Source organism: Delphinapterus leucas, chromosome 17 (assembly GCF_059928025.1).
Source record: "Delphinapterus leucas isolate spDelLeu-1000000601 "Yukka" chromosome 17, BTC_Dleu_Yukka2, whole genome shotgun sequence".
Taxonomy (NCBI): domain Eukaryota; kingdom Metazoa; phylum Chordata; class Mammalia; order Artiodactyla; family Monodontidae; genus Delphinapterus; species Delphinapterus leucas.
This window is the reverse complement of record NC_143145.1, coordinates 1,108,838-1,125,148: the sequence shown is the minus strand read 5'-3', so window position 1 is coordinate 1,125,148 and position 16,311 is coordinate 1,108,838. Positions and strand designations below refer to the sequence as shown.

At 63.2% G+C, this 16,311-nt stretch overlaps 1 protein-coding gene across 1 annotated transcript in view; it reads right to left on the bottom strand.

Moving 5' to 3' along the window:
• The window catches only part of ZC3H3 (zinc finger CCCH-type containing 3), a 79,532-nt gene that overhangs the window by 23,052 nt on the left and 40,169 nt on the right, over positions 1-16,311 (bottom strand). The window contains exon 5 of the mRNA XM_022555322.2: positions 1,694-1,881. Within this exon, the coding sequence (XP_022411030.2) occupies positions 1,694-1,881 (188 nt within the window). The remainder of the gene's footprint in view (positions 1-1,693; positions 1,882-16,311) is intronic.

Sequence of the window (16,311 nt, the reverse complement as noted above, 5' to 3'; positions counted from 1 at the left end):
GCCCCTCCCACCTGCTCTGACCGCACCCCGGGGCAGCAGCCGGCTCAGACCTGGGGCCCAGCGCCCAGCAGGCGGCTCGAACGTGGGGCCCCGCGATGCCTGTGGGCAGGCTGAGTCCAAACCCGCTTCTTCCTCTCAGCCTCCAGGCGCCTCTCCTCCGCCTGGATGCGGGCGTGAGGGATGCGAGGGGACGCAAGGAGCCCAGGTGGCGGGTGCAGCCCCGTCCCACAGGCCCACCGGCCCATTTCGGATCAGGCTCACGTGCAGCCCAGGGTCCCGGCGAGGGCCAGGACGGCCCCAAACCACAACCTGTCCAGCCCAAGGGAGGACAGCAGGGAGCGGAGCGGGGGTCCTGCCTGCTGGGCCGGTCGTGAGGGTGGGGTGGGGGGGCTCAGGCATAGCTGGGGCCAGAGGTCGGGCCCACGGAGAGGCTTGGTCCCTCGGGCCGCCGGATGGCCACTCTGTCGAGCGGCCGCTGCAAGCCCTGTGGGTTTCTCTGGATGCCCAGGCACCCACGGCCCTGTCCAGCCCGCCAGCAGGCCTGGCTGCGGCAGCCCTGTGAGGGGCCCGGCTCAGGGGAAGCAGCAGGCTGGAAGCGGCCATGGACAGAGGAGGTCTGAGGTCCCTGCCCTCTGAGATGCCCACAGCTGCGTGTGGGCCCCACAGACTACAAGCACACGTGCTACAGGCCCACTGAGCTCTGGTGTCAGAGGCAATCGGGGTGGGACAGCAGATCTACCTGCCTTGGCCTCAGGGCATCCCCTGACCCAAGGCAGCAGCCCCTCGGGGCTGAGTCTCACCAAGGCCCCTGAGGAGGCCCGGCCAGGCCTCTGCACCTGCTCCTCCACCACCAAGCTCTCGAGGTCAAGGCAGAGGCCCTGAGAGGTCACACAGCCCAACCCCTCAAGGTGGGAAACAGGCACGAGGCAGGCGCAGAGTGCCTGTCCTGGGGAGCCCGGGGCACCTGGCCTGGAATTAGGCAGCCAGGCGCCCCAGGCCAACAGACAGAGGCCCTGGGAGAAGAGAGGGAGGGCTTCCAGGAGGGTCACCCACGCCCTGCCTCCTCCCTGGCCCGGGCCTCTTCTCCCTCCTGCCCCTTTGGGCGGGTCGGGCTGGGGGCTGGGGTAGCTGGGCCTGTGCAATCCCCAGACCACCTGCAACCTCTCCTCGTTTTTCTCCCTTTTCGACAGCAAAGGAAAAGAGTAAAACTGGACTGAAACCAAACTATTTTTCTAGTTAATGTGCACAGTAAGCAAATCCAAAGTGTCTCCTTCTCTGCGGCCTGTTTCCCAGCCGCGGAGGCGCATGTGGTGGAGGCCTCCAGGCACAGCGGGGCGTTGCCAAAGCGATTAGGCACCGCAGCCCAGGCCGTGTTTACCATACCTGGCTCATCTCCTTTGTCCAGGAGTAAAACACAGAAAATCAGAGGCGGCTTAGCCGAGCAAGAGGCAGGTGCACCCAAGCCATCCCTGGGGGGCCTCCCCATCGTGGCCGCTGCCAGCCTTGTGAGGGGCAATTGCTGAGGCTCTGCGAGCAGGAGTGAAGTGGCCCTGGGGCTGGGGCGTTGTCTGGGAAGCCCTCGCTTGGGCCGGGCCGGCTCCGCCCCCGGAGAGCCCCAGGCCTGGGGCCTCAGAGGGGTGGCCAGCCTGGAGCAACTGGCGCACGCACAGCCCTCACCCGCCAGGAGCCTCACCTGCGCGCAGGAGGGGCCTGCTGCCCCCGTCGCCGCCGGGCCGGCCATAGGTCTTGGAAAGCTTGTTAGCCGACACCTTGTAGAGGACGCCTCCGATACAACGGTAGCCTTTGTTCCGCCACCGAGGGGAGCCGGGCTGGGCTTTCCCACCCGCTGCAGCAGTACGCAGGCCGTTCAGCACCAAGGACCTGCAAGGACAGGGAACGCCTGTCAGCCCAGCCCCAGGGCCCGCGGTCGCGGAAACCTGTCTCCCGCCCTCCACTGGCACAGGAGGGGGCACCCTCAACCCCACCAACCAGGCTGGGACTGAGCCTCCCCCTCCGACACGCACGCCTCTGCGACACGGCTTCGAGGGGGCTCCTTTGTGCCCTGGGCGCTTGCACTAAGGTGGCCCTGAGGGTCTACTCTAAGGCCTGTGGCCATCACCACTGCCCGGGAACACCTCCTGGACGCTGCCCCAGTGGTGCCACCCCGGCTTTGGGAAGGCCGTGCTGTGGGGTCAGCAAGCTCCACTGCCCGCCCTCCCTGCCTCTCTTTCCATTGCACGGAGGGCCCTGCATGGAGACTGGGAGGGGACAGGCTCACAGACCCCGCTCCCGCCGGCAAGCTGTGTCAGGGGAAAGACTGAAGTCTCCTCGAGGTCAAAGGCTGGCAGAGGACTGAGCCGCCTGTCCTGGGGTTAGCGGACGCCCAGGCCAGCCCAAGGGCAGACGGGTCGGGAAAAGTCCCCCGACAGACACACAGCGGGCAGCGGCCACACACCCCCTGACTCAGGTCCCACAGATGGTGGGCCTGCAGCTGCCCTGGTGGACCTGCTCCCCCGAGCTGCCACGAGGGGTCCAAGGCCCTCCCGCTGCCCAGGGCCTCAGGGCTCCAGAAGGACTGGGCCTTGCACCGCCCCCCAACCCCGTGCTGCGTTTCAGCAGGAATCTGTTTATGCAAATTGAGCTTAATTCCCTATGAGCTTAGATTCTGCTAATCACGCTGTCACCACCCAGTGTACATTCGGGCCCCACTGGCAAACCTGGGCAAGGGAGCACCAGCTGTCGCGTGAGCATCACCTCTACCCGAAGATGGCCCCCAAGCAGCAGGAGGGGCGGGGTGTGAGGAGGGTGGTCCTACTGCAGGCAGCGCTACCAGCAGCAGCCTGGGGCCCAGCAGAGGAGCCAGCTGAAGTCAGGGCCCGTCCTGGGGCACACATGGCACCTTCCCTCTGGGTTCTCCAAAGTGCTCCCGCTGAGGCCCCTTCCCCTGGGAGCATATGAACCCCAACTCCACCTGGGCAGCAGCACACCCTTTCCTGGCTCCCTAGGGCCAGGGAGGGGGCCCAGACCTGGGTCTGAAGTGCAGATGGGACGCGGCAGGCCTCCAGGCCCACCCCTTGGCCCCCATCTCTCCATCTGCGAGTTGGGGGTCGTTCTCACCAGCCGAGTGAGCCGGGTGCTGGGGACCTGAAGCAGCACCATGAGGCGGGAAGCCGAGGAGGCCCGCCAGAAAGCGCGCAACCCACTTTCCCCTAATTAAAACTTAAGTTCACAGAGACCGATCTTGGAGCGAAGGACTCCTGCCAAGGGTCCTCGGCAGCCCGGCTCACGCTGGCCGTGCCGACAGGCTCCAGCTGCCCTCTCACGGGGCACGTGGGCATCCTCTGGGGGAGGAGCCAGACCTCCAGGCTCTCCCGGACCTCGGGACTGCAGATCTACCCGCCTTGGCCTCAGGGCATCTGCATGTCCAGTGGGCACCTGCCCTGTCCCCTGGGCTCACACCAAGGCCAGGTGGAGGATGTGACGAAGGGCAGGGCTGGGTGGGGTCTCCTCCCCTCACTGCAGAGCGCTGTCAGCCTTGGGAGCCCAGGGCCCTCTGCAGGAGCTGTGGCTGCTGCCCGAAAGGCACAGCTTGGCCTGAGCCCTGATCTCCAAGGTTGAGAGCAGAGCCCAGGCTGGTGGTCACCACAGCTCACTTAGCCCGAGGCTGAGAGGCCCCCGACAGCCCCGGCCCCCAGCCCCGCACCATCCCGAGCCCTCAGAGGTCTCCCCGCCCACAAAGCAGCTGCCCTTTCATCTGCCAGCCCTGGGCGAGGGGCAGCGTCGGGGTCCCCCCACTCCGCAGCCCCCATCTGTGCACCCAGGGTCCCCCCCCAGCGCGCCGGCTGCTCGTGGCACTCAGGCCCTCACCATGGGGTGGCTGCTCAGGGACAGCCCCCAGCCTCCCGCACAGGCTGTGCATCTCAATCGTGTGACTGCGCTTGCCAGGAACAAAGACGCGCTCAGCCGCCCCTCCCCTTACCAGGGGCACCCCCTCTCCCACCTGCCTCTCCCTCCGCCCAGGGCGCTGGCCCCCATCAAACGTGAGAGACGGTGGGGAGGAAGGGAGTCAGGCCCTTCAAGAGGTGAGGAAGCTCCCCACCTGTGGGCATGCGCTCCTGGCTGAGGCTGGACAGGGACAGACCACCGCCCCCAGAGGCAGCCACGCAGGCGACGCCGTGGGCCGTGGGATTCAAGCGGCACGTGGCAGTCCAAGGAAGAGGAGGCCCCGCCCAGGCAGGACCCAGCAGGGTGGAGGCTGGCAGGTCCTGGGGCCAGAAGGAACTGGAAGCTTCAGGGCAGAGCGTGTGCCGGACCCCTCAGGCGGCCCCCCCCCGAGGGCCTGCGTCCCACAGCTCTGCACACAGAGAAGACTCAGTCTGGGGCTGTTGTTGGCCACCCCCCGCCCCCAGGAGAAGAAGTGGCCCCGTTAATCACTGCCTTCTGCGATTTACCCTTACAGCTAAAATGCCCGTCTCAGGTGACATTTCTTTCTCGGGACAATGTTGATTATTCTTATGGATGAACACGACCAACCGATCCATCCCCTTTCTGACCCGAAAAGCCATGCCCCTGGGCTCTGGTGCAGTGGCGGGGCGACTGCGGGCCTCCGGGAGGAGCGGAGGCGCAGCAGGCCTCCTGCTCCGAGGCCCCGGCTCTGTGCTCACAGTCTGTGCTCACACCTGGGCCCGAGGACCCCGCGTGCCTGGGTGCAGGGCTGCAGCGCGAGAACAGCCCTGGAGCCACAGCTCCCTGGGGCACCCCAGGAGCCTGGGAGCCAAGCTGGGAGAAGCTGTATTCCCAGATGGTGCCCTGGGGCTGCCTGGGGGAGGTGGATGCACCCAAAGAACTCGGGGAGGGCTGGCGAGGGTTGGGGAGGGCCCCCAGCCCGTGGAAACCGGCCCGGCCTGCAGTCTCGCAGAGCCGCCTCTGCCCCTCCCTCTCCCGCTGGTCCCGCTGACTTTGGACCTGTGGCCCGGCAGGTGCAGGGCAGGCAGGAACTAGAACAGTGGGCTGGGCCCCCCCGGCCCCAAACACCTTGTAGCCTTTCATTGCCGTGGGTGTCACAGCACTCCAGTAAATTGTTACCCTAATGGAGAGGACAGCCTTTGGAAACGAACTGTTTTGAGAAGAGGGGATAAAATTAATGAGATAATAGCAGGGCCAAGGACCCAGAGAACGCGCCTGCCCTCGCAGCAAGGGCCTGTAATTCCTTTTCTACAACAGGAGCCTCAGATCTAAAGGCTGCTCCCATCCGTCCGGCAGGCCCATGCCGCCAGGAAATTTCATTAAGGCTGGAAAATAGGAAAGGTATTAAGCGAGGATAATGAAGGCCGGGGAGGAAACCTGCCTTAAGATAGTCCTTTTTCTCGCCTTTGTGATGGGAGGCATGAACTTTCCCTTCAAATCCATTTCTAATCCATTTGAAATACTACAGCAAATTATCTTTCCTTCAGCCCGAAAGCGGCCAGCCAATTTACTCCGAATAGCAGTGACAATGCCCCAGGATTTATCACCATAACCTTGACTACTCTGGGGTGAGGGCTGGGCCTCCCCTCGGCCCCCTGGGGGCCACGAAGGACAGGTGGGGGGGAGATAACGTTTTAAATGAAAAGCGGCAGTAATGGGGAGAAAGACACACACGCCACAAAAGTAGGTTTAAAAAGAAAAGCGGCCCGTGTGTCCGCTGCCTGGGGAGCAGCTAGAAACTTCTAGGCCCAAGGCCATCCAGGAACTCCAAGGGGCTCTGCCCTCTGAGGCCCCTCTCACCTGCTGTACCCAGGAAGTGAGTAGAAAGTCCCAGGGAAAATGGACCCCGAGAGATGGGGCATCAGGGTCTGGGTAACACAGGAAAGCTCTCCCCAGGGAGCCAGGATGAGTGTGACAAAACCTCTGCTCGGCCTGCAGGGCGCACTGCCGGCAGTGGCCGAGTGCCCAGCCTGCCAGGGCTCCCCCACTCCCCAACGGTTTCAAAGGCTGGCCCTGGACACCCAGGCTCCCTGCACGCTCCCTGGCCACTGCCCAAGCAGGTCTGTGCAGCTCCCAACACCATGCGCAGGGCGCCCCTGCTGCGGGTCCGCTTCTCGGGCTGCATGGCTGAGACGGGCCCACCCAGAGCATCCTCGGCTAAGTGGCCTGGCAGCCTGGGGCACAGGTGTGCGTGCACAGAGTGGACAGGCAGACCAGCACCTGAACGCCATGCACCTCACCTGCCCCAGCGCACCCAAGACCCTGGGCCGAGGACAGGCAGCCTGCCAGGCCACGTCACCTTAAGGCCCACAGAGTGGCTCCTCCTAACGGAGGGCATGGTCAGGTGCAGGGAGGCAAGGGGCAGGGAGCCGGCCTGGCCCTGGAGACCCTGGAAGCAGCCCCAGCCTCCAGGACACCCTGGGCAGGGCGAGCCTCACCCTGGAGCTGCGCCCGGGTGCCCGGGCCTCCTCGCCAGGTCCACTGGCCTTTAAACTGACACTGCCTCAGGCCGCCAGCACAGCCCCGCGGGCTCCTCCTCGGCTGTCACTGCTCAGGTGGGATGGCAGGACCACACTGGAGCTGAAGGGGCCCCGCTCCGGCGTATCCACTCCTGAGGGCTCCAGGCCTCTCAGCGCCCAGTCCTAAGGCAGCCTGGCACAGGCCACGTGGACCCAGAGAGGGTGGGACAGACCCTGCTGGGGACAGGGCCAGGACCAGGGAGCCCGCGCCTGGACAAGAAGTTGCTGGCGGAACTGACGGCTATGTTCCAGGAAGGCCCCTCAGGCACAGAGCGTTTTGCTGGCACCTTCTTTCCAGTCCCCACAGTCTGCTCCCCTCCTCCGCATGCCCCGCACGCCCCGGGATGGGGACGCAACCCAGACCTCTGTCACTGTTACCGAGGAAGCGGCCCTCTCGCCCCAGAGGCAGTCTGGGGTCCTGCCCTCATTCACGGCTCCCTGGTGGGGTCCCCATCCCATCAGTGGGTTTGAAAGCTGCACGTCTGCTCGAGCTCCCCGCGCTCCACCTGCCCCCCCTGCAGGCGGGTCTCTCGAGCCCTCAACGGCCACTGCTTCCTGGAGGGCACTGCGACCCCCCTCGAGCCAGGCCTGTGCACGTGCCGTCCCTGTGCCTGTCACACAGGTCTACCCGGAGACCAAGGTCAGACGTCAGGTCCCTGGGAAGCCTCCCCCAAACCCCAACGGCACAGGGCTGTGTCACACCTGGGAGCGGGCACCACGGGGCGGGGGCCGTGCCGGTGAGCGGGGGCTCCAGTGACCCGTGCTGGGTGAATGCACACCAGGAGGGAGGCTGGGGGGCCACCCGGGTCCCGCACACCGGGGTGCCCTGAGGTGTGAGGGGAGACATACAGACAGGAGACCTCGGTGGGCAGGAGACAGGACACGTGGGGCACTTACACCAGGAGAGGCCCCTGGGCTCAGCTGGAGGGACTGAGGCCGGGGCTGGGCAGTGCAGGGCCAGGAGGCGGGCAGGCTGGCCGGGAGCAGAGAAAACAAGTGGGGAAGCATTTTTCAGGAAGTGGAGCGGCTTCCACGCAGCTCCAGGCAAGCGGGGAGTGCGCCGTCAGCAGAAGGGGCACCCGGGGAGGCGGCTGCGCGGCGAATCCCAAGTAGGTCAGGCTCAGCCGCTGCCGCCACCGTGACGGCTGCAAACTGCTTAAGCGGGCTTTCCACGGAAACGCTGACGGCCTGGCTCCCCGCCACAGGCTGTGCCCTCCCAGCTGAGGCCTCACTCGGGGTCCTGGCCGTCGTGCAGGGCATCCTGTCACGCAGGTGCTGACAGAACGTTCTGGGTTCTGGGGGCGAGGGACAGAGGCCCTCGGGGGCTAGGGTCCAGGAGGGGTGGCAGGGCGGGCTCCCGGGAGCCAGGGACTCAGCAGATGGACAGACGGACGGTGCGGGCCTCAGGATGACTGGGGCCACCTGGCTTCCTGGGACCCTCCTCCTGGTGCGTGACGTGCTCCTCCTGCGTGTGGCCCCGGCCACCCTAGGGCAGGGGCGAGGTGATGGCTCCGCTTCCCAGGACACACCTGCTCGCAGTGGATGCGGGGCTACGGGTCCGGGTGGGAGCTGAGGCCTGAGGGCCCTGGTGAGTCGCGACAAGGACAGGACAGCCCTGGAGAGAGCTGGCCGGCCCAGGGCACAGGCTGAGCACTTGAGGGTGGAACTGCGGGGGCGGGGGGTACAGGCAGGGGGCTGGCTCCCACGGGCCCCCCTGACCCAGCAGGACACCTAGGTGTCGTCTCTGAGGGTGCCGCTCCTTCCCAGGGGGTCCCCGCTAATGAACAGAAATGATTCCGGGCACCCCTGGCCAGCCGGCATCTGGTGGGCAACACTAATCGTGCTGCCCGCAGTACGAGCGCCGGGGCTGCATGATGGGGGGCTGGGTTGTTTTATGTGCTTACATCTATTCAATTGGTATTTCGATCAATGCATGCATTACAAGCTTTCCTTTTAAGAGCCTAGTAAACAACAAAATAGAAAGTAAAATTCTCCATAAAATGACACTTTTAAAAATCCATTTCAGCTGAAGCTATTGGTGTTTTGTATGTTAGCTGCAAAAAACAGGTTATTATTGGGCCTTAATGGCCCCACTCCAGAGGGCAGAGTTCAGCTCGCTGGGCTGAGGGGCTGGGGGAGCCCAGGATCAGGCAGCCAAATAGCTGGTGTAGCCCAAGGCGGGACCTCGGTCCTCTGCACCCAAGCGTCGCCTTCCATGCTGGGCTGTCGCCCAGGGCTCCCCTGGCCCCAACGGCCGGTGAGGGGCAGGGCGGGCCCTTCCTCTGCTCCCTCGGCCCCTCCCACGTTGCTCTCTCTTGCCCACCAACTCCCCCCGCCCCCCCACCCCGGCCCTCGCCGGCTCACCGTGCCCGTGAAGTCCAGCCCACTCATCCCAGCCCTCTCCCGCAGGGCTGCATCGGGGAGGCGCTCCACGTGGGCAACGGACGAGGGAAGGCGGCTCAGGCAGTAGAGCGCCAGCCCCAGGTTCTCTGGCTCCCTGAGGACACCCCTGAAGGAGCCCTGTGCCAGTCGCCTGGCTCGTCCAGTCTCCGGCCCTTGCAACCCGAGGACACCCCCGGGCAACATCCGCGATGCCCGGGTTTCAGGTCCAGCCCAGCCTCCACCACCCCTCCATGTCCCACCCCGAGCCAAGATCTCAGACTCTGCCCCACCAAGCCCCGAGGGCGCTTCCTCAAGCTCCCTCCTCAAAGCTGGGCCAGCGCGTCAGCCCCTGCTGCCCACACACCATCCTCAGAGCAACCCCTCCTCTGTGCCCTGGTGTCCATTGCTCTGACCCCCATCACCAGGGACGCGGGGACCAGCGTCCAGAGAGCCCAGAGAGCGCCCCCACGGAGCCCTGGTAGCGGGATGGGCCGAGGCCCCAGTGAAAAGCCACCTAACCTCTGGCAGCAGAGGGCTCGCGCTCCTTGGCCAGGCCTCCCATCACCTACCTGCTCGGCAGCCCATCTCGGGGCCTCTGCCCTCACACTGCCCCGCAGACCTGCTGGCTGGCGCTCGGCACGCTCCACCTTGCAGCCGGCCCTTCTCGGGACGCGGCTCGCAGCCCCTCACTCGCAGAGCGCCACGCGGCCTACTGCTCAGGGTTAGAGGGCCCTGGCCACCTGCACCCCTCCCCGTCTCTCCAGCTCCCCTCCAGCCCCAGAGCCCAGGGCTGCCATCTGCTCGGCAGGCACCTCGCTGCATCCCCACTGCACCTCTGGCTCTCACACCAGTCGCCCGTGTCCCTCTGGTGACCCCCTAGGACATTCACGCTTGCATGTACGTCACGAAGAGGCCCCAGCACCTGGACGTGGCCGAGCTGAGAGACACTGGAGGGCAGCCCAAGCGGGAGCGTGTGACACAGTGGGAACACGACCAGACCCCTGAATGCTACAAGCCCCGGCCCTCAGGGACCCGCATGTCACCTCTACAGAAAGAGACTCAGGAAGAGAGGAGATGCGAGGGGCAGGTGCCCCTCCCACACAGTCCCCAGTGGGACGGCTCCTCCGAGAGTCACACGTGAGCACAGCCTGGCTCCCCGGGAAAGGGGGTGGTGGCCGCGCAGACGCGGGATCCAAGCAACTCCAGGGAAAGGCCCACGAGCTCAACAGCAAAAGTTCCTGAGAGGCAGAGGGTGAGCAGGCAGCTAGCTGCAAAGTGAACACACGCCCGTCAAAGCCTCCAAGACACCAGCAGGACTGGCTGGGACCACAAAAAAAAGCAAAACAAAATACTAAAGGCGACACCTTGGCAGGTGTGCCCACAGACAGGCAAAACCCACGCGACACCGTTTCTGCAGCACCGAGACGAGGCAAGCCCTGCACAGAGGGCAGAATGAGAAGCTTAAATGCTGGTGGGTGGGTTTGGAGGCTGGCTGGCTGGGGAAGGCTGAGAAACTGAGCCAGTGTTGCTACGGTTCACCTGAAGAATACGGAGGCCAGACACACAGGTGGGTGGTGAGGAGGGACAGCCCAGCAAGAGCACAGTCTCTGGCTCTGCATTTTGGTGGGGGGAGGGGCTCGTCTCAGCAAACGTCTCTGTGAGCAGACAAAGAAACCTTGACCCCCCACCTCAGATGGCGAGTAACAGTTAACTCACGAAGGATCGAAGGATCGTAGGCTGAATATATATGCTAAAATATCCAAGCTTCTAGAAGAAAGCGTGACCTTGGGGTAGGCAACTATTTCTTCAACACGACACAAAGAGCACTACTCATAAAAGAAGACTGATAAATTAGCACTGAAAGGCAAGCCCCACGCTGTGAGAAGATATCTGACAGAGAAATGTAGCCATAATATATAAAGAACACTAGCAAATCAATAAAAACACAAACTAATACAAAAGTGGGCAAAAGACTCCATAGGGCACTTCACAAAGGTCTGCCGAAGTGGGAGAAGACGCTGGCACCGTGAGTCATCGGGACGTGAGATGCCACCCCAGGCCCCGTGACCGGAGCACCCTCACACTGTGGCACAAGTGCAGGCTAGGACAGCCATGGGGGAGACCGGCCTTCCCTGCTACAGCCCAGCATCCATCCACCCGCTGAGGCTGCAGTTCCACAGAGAGGAGGGCTCCTAGTCACTCGGCAACACGCCCAACAGGACAGAGAGCAGCAGAGCCTGGAAATAACCCAGACGTCCATCGAGAGCAAAACGAGCACAGTGTGGCACACCCTGAGAGGAGTACGGCACAGTGAGGGAAAAGAAGACGCCTCTGCTGCACACAGCACCACCTCAGCTGGCTCAGGCTGCCATAAGGCACCACAGACGGGCGGCTAGGTTGGCCCACAGCTCTGGAGGCCGGAAGCCCCAGCTCAAGGCACCAGCAGGGCTGGTTCCTGCTGAGGCCTTTCCTCCTGGCCTGCAGGTGGCGTCTGAGTGCTCAGCTCCGGCGTCTCTTCCTCTGCTTATAAAGACACCAAACCTATCAGATTAGGGCCCCACCCTAAATGACCACATTTAACCTTAACCACCTCTGTAAAGGCCTCGTCTCCAAATATAGCCACACTGGGGTTCAGAGACTCAGGCTATGAATTTGGATGATTCAGTCCACAACAAATGGTGAGCAAAAGAAGTCACACACAAAACAGTACCTACTATATGAATCCACTTGTATGAAGTTCAAAAGTTTGGAGACAGAGCTAGTCTAGAGGCCAGAGGCCAGAGGAGTGGGACCTATGGGTGGCTGGCTGGGGACGTGACGGGAAGGAGCATGTGGGAGCTCCCGGGGCAGGAGACGGGCATACCCCGACCTGTGCGGTAGGCACGCAAGATGAAAACCCACAGAACTGACCACTGAAAATACAAACCACCACAAATGTTTTGCAAAGGGAAATCAAAGAGAAAGATCTGTCCAGAAGGCCAAGTTCAGGAACAAGATTTGTACATGACAAAAGTGACATTTTTAAATACTGGAAAAAAAGTCTGAACGTCTAGTGGTCCAGAGACAACCAGGTAATAAGCGTTAAGCAAAATTAAATTTGACCTTTAGTCTTACACCATGTCCCCAATAAAGTCCAGATAGGTTACAGTTTTAAATGCAAACCTTGAAAACATAGCACTAGAAGAAAATAACTGAACTCATGTAATCTTAGGATGAGGAAGGCTGTTCTAAGCAAATCAATATACTAAATCTTAACAGACTGACAGATTTAAGAACACAGAAAAGTAAAAAGTTCTGTTAAAAATCCAAAAGGGTGCCCCCCACCCCGAATACTTAGAGAGTCTTAAAAACCTGTAAGAAACAGGCCAGAGACAAATGAACAAGTACACATAAAGAATGCTGAACTTGACAAAGAGTATGAATAAAACTGAAATTAAAAGAGTTCCCTGGTGGTCTAGCAGTTAGGATTTCACGCTTTCGCTGCTGTGGCCCGGGTTCAATCCCTGGTCGGGGAACTGAGATTCCCACAAGCCATGTGGTGTGGGGGGAAAAAAAAAAAACAAAACTGAAATGAAAACTGGATAGCATTCTCCTCCAGTAAATTGTCGAAAAGTTTCTGGCAGTGGCAGCTAACGCCAAGAAGGACACGAGAAGATGCAAACCAGCACGGCAGGAGGTGCCCCCCTGGCTCTCCCTAAAGCCCAGAACCAGGGCGGCCCCTCCTGGGTGGACCGACCTCAGTGAGGTGGACAAAAGAGGCACAACTTCAACAGCCGGGTCAGGCTGTAGCCACCTACACGGCAAGCCAAATGTTGCCTCGGGAACACATCCGGGCTGCAGACACCACGGGGCAGAGCCATCTGTGGGAGGGAGGAGGTGGCGGGAGTGCGGTCCCATCGGCGCTGGGTCTCACACGGCAGAGACCTGGCTAGCACCTGCTGCTGGAGGATGGTCCAGGTGGAAAGCGCTCAGCCAGGGCCCGGCCCCAAGGAGGCCCTAGGGGTGGGGTGGGGGGAGCCCCGAAGGGCAGAGCGGCCAAGTCCACCCTCCCTCCCAGGGCCAGACGCCGGAGCCCAGCAAGGTGGGGTGGGACAGGTGGCCTGGCCACGCCCACATGCAAGCCCCGAGCTGGGCATACCCACCTGGGCCCCTACCGGGCAGGTGGGCAGGGCGGGGTGGACTGGGAGGGGCCTGGCGCACCCCCTCTGCCCTGCCCCACCCCCAGAGGATCCCCCTTGCCAAGGGGACAGAGCCTGGGCCATAATTCATGCTCCCCCGCCTATGCTTTATGGCCTTCTTAATTCGGCTCCTGCTACTATTAATGTAGTTAATGCTGAGATTATATCTATTTTCTGGTGTCAGACGGTGATTTATTCAAGCCATTTTTCCGGTGGAGGCTCCCACGCTGTTAAATCAAGCGCCTTGCCAATTAAGTGCTGACTTGGGAAGTGGACGCAATCTTAACAGACATCTAACCGCAAATTAAACCGGGGCTCCTTACTCTGGGGAGTGGGTGGGGCAGCCACAGAAACCTTGCTGACTTCGGAGAAAGTCCGAGGAAAATAAACCGGCTCTGCACCCGCCTGCTGCTCTGGCTCCAGGAGATGGGAGTGCGGGCCCAGAGCCAGGCTCAGCCGGAGATGGGCTCAGGGTCCTGCCTGGCCGCGGTGACTGCCCCGCAGAAGGGGTGGCCGGGGCAAGGGCAGCTGTCAGCGGGCCTGCCCCAACTCACAGAGGTCTTTGCAACCGCAGCCCCTCCCACTTGGGACAAATGTTTAAAAGGAGACACCCCACGATTCCTCCACTGTTCACCAGTTCGCACGCGAAGTGGCTGGAGAGGCCCTCCGACAGCCTTAGCAGGGTGCCAGGTGGGAGAAGATGTGACGTGGACGCCCCAGCAGTGGATGGACGACATTCTGGCTCAGCAACCCCGGTCTTGGTTGGAGCCCTCAATGGCCAGGGGTGGAAGAGGGGCGAACCAAAGGCCTACCTCTGAGGACCCACATGGCGACATGCTGGGGGTGGGGGGTGGGGAGGCTAAGTGCCGAGCCATGGCAGGGCGAGGACATGCCCACCCAACCCCCAAGGGCCCAGCAGCTACTTGGGTGCCCCTGTGCCCTTTGGGAGCCCCTTGCCCAGAGAAGCTGAAGGTGACGGGGAGCAGGGCTGATGCCACAGGGTGGGGCACGGGGAGGAGGTGGCGGCCAGGCTGCCTGAGGCCCACCAGGGGCCTGAGCGGGCACCTGCTTGTGGGAGCCCTTTGGGCACAGTCCCCAGCAAGGGGAGCCCCCCGGACCCCACAGTCAACGCAGGGAGCCCATTTTCCTGAGCTACCCAGACCCCTAGAACAACGCCTCCCCCCACCCCACCTCCAGAGGCCCTGGCTCGGCCCCGAGGGGAATCGTGCTGTGGAGTAAGCTCAGGCAGGAGGCTGGACGTACGCAAAGAGTTAAATACGGTATTGATTATTTGAACGATGCTTTACTACCACCTCTAAGCCAGGATAAAAGTGGCATTTCAAACGGCGTCTGACTGTGGAAGGCACCCAGGAAGCACTGGTGGACAAGGACGCTTTCTGTCTCCCCGTCGGGGGCAGTACTTTCAGCTGCCCCTGCTCCTCATCCCCTGGGACACCGACACAGACGCACGAGGGCCCACAGTGCAAGGTGTGGCCAGGGCCTGGGCACCCCCGAGGGCCACCTCCCACAGGGCCCCACGGAGAGGGACCTCACGGGACCTGCCCAGCTTCCTTCCAACAGTCCCGCTGCCTTCGGAACAAAGCTTCCCCCAGGGCGAACGGCAGGGATGCTCTCTCTAGGTTTATCCTGAAACACCCAACCTGGCCTGTCCCACTCTTCCTCTGTGAGTCGCTGTACTGTCACCAAGCGCAAGGGGAGGCCACACCGTGGCCTGTGCTCTGGCCGTGGCAGTGGCAGTGTCGCACGGGGCCCTGCAGGGTGCTGTCCCATCAGCGCTGAACCACAAGGAGCCAGGCTCAGGCGAGGCTCCCGCCTGCCTGACCATTTTCCACACCAGTCTGGAGGCTGCTGGGCAGGGCTTGGCCACACAAGCCAGCTCCCGTAGGGCAAAGAAGCCCCCTGCACGTCTCATGATCAAGACGCAGTGCGCTATGGCAGGCGAAGCAGGCCCGGCCACAGGCAGCAGGGATGGAGGGTGGCCTGGGAGAGCCCTTCCCCGAGGGGCAGCTGCAGCGAGGCGCGGAGGCTGGGGGGTGGCGCTGGGCCGCGGGGTGGCGCCGGGCGCGGGCGTTCTAGAGTAAGAGCGCCTCACAGCCTGCCACCGCCGGGGCCCCGGCCACTCGGCACGCCCGCCCTCCTCACCTCCCTGTCCCCGGCACTGCGCGCACGCCTGAGGCGCCAGGGAGCGGCGCCCCACACTGCGAGAGGAAGGGCATGGGGCAGTGGGAGCAGGACAGAAGGGAGACACGCGCATGTCCGTCCATGGAGAGAAAGACACCAATGTGTGGAGGCAGCGACAAAAAAGCAGGGCCAAGGGATGAAGCAAGAGGGCCGAAGGCTCGAGGGCCCATGAGTCACACACAGACGAGGCACCAGCAGGGCTGGGGCTGGCCAGACGACAGAGGCCGTCCCAGGAGGGACCTGCGGCAGAGCGCCCTGGCCTGCTCAGGGGGCCGCTGTGCCCTGCACCCCAGCCTTGGCCTCAGCCCTGTGCGGCAGCTCCTGCCTACCAGCATGGCCCTCAGGGACACTGACCCAGGGGTGCACCCTGGGCCAGCGAGCTCCGGGCCAGCTCACCACGGGCCCGGAGAGGGAGGGACCATGGCCACGGAACAGCAGCCCCTGGCCTGAGACAGAGCAAACGGGGGCTCCAGTGTAGGCCGCCAGCCTCCGCTCCCACGCCGCCTGCAGATGGAACACAGGTGCCACCTGTCACGTGGTCTCGCCACAAACACTCTGGCTACAGTGCCTGTGACCCTGGGCCCACGCCAGCAGTCCCCATGGCCAGGGAAGAAGTGGTGGCACAGAGCTGTGTTGGGGGGCAACTGTCACGGGGGGCTGTGTGGCCACTGGGGAGGACGGGCCGGAGGCTCGGACTGATGGGGAAGAGGCATGTGAGCCCCACCCGGCCCCACCCGGCCCCTCCCCACACCAAGTACCCGCACACCCCATGTCAATGCCCCCGCAGTGCCAGCACAGACAGCCGAGGAGGAGCATGGCTCTGCCTCGCCCCTGCCTGGGAGCACAGGGGCCGCGTGGCACTGGGGTTGCCCGGCCGAGCACAGCCTCCCCTCGCTCAGGGCTCCAGACCCTTAGTGCTGACTCCCTGCAGCGCTGGCCATGTCCCCCAACATCACACGGGTCCGTCCTAGAGCTGCCCACATGGGGCAGGACGGGGACTAAGAGAACGAACAGACCCCAGACCCAGAGGGACAGGCTGGCCTGGTGCTCGGCTCCTAAGGGCA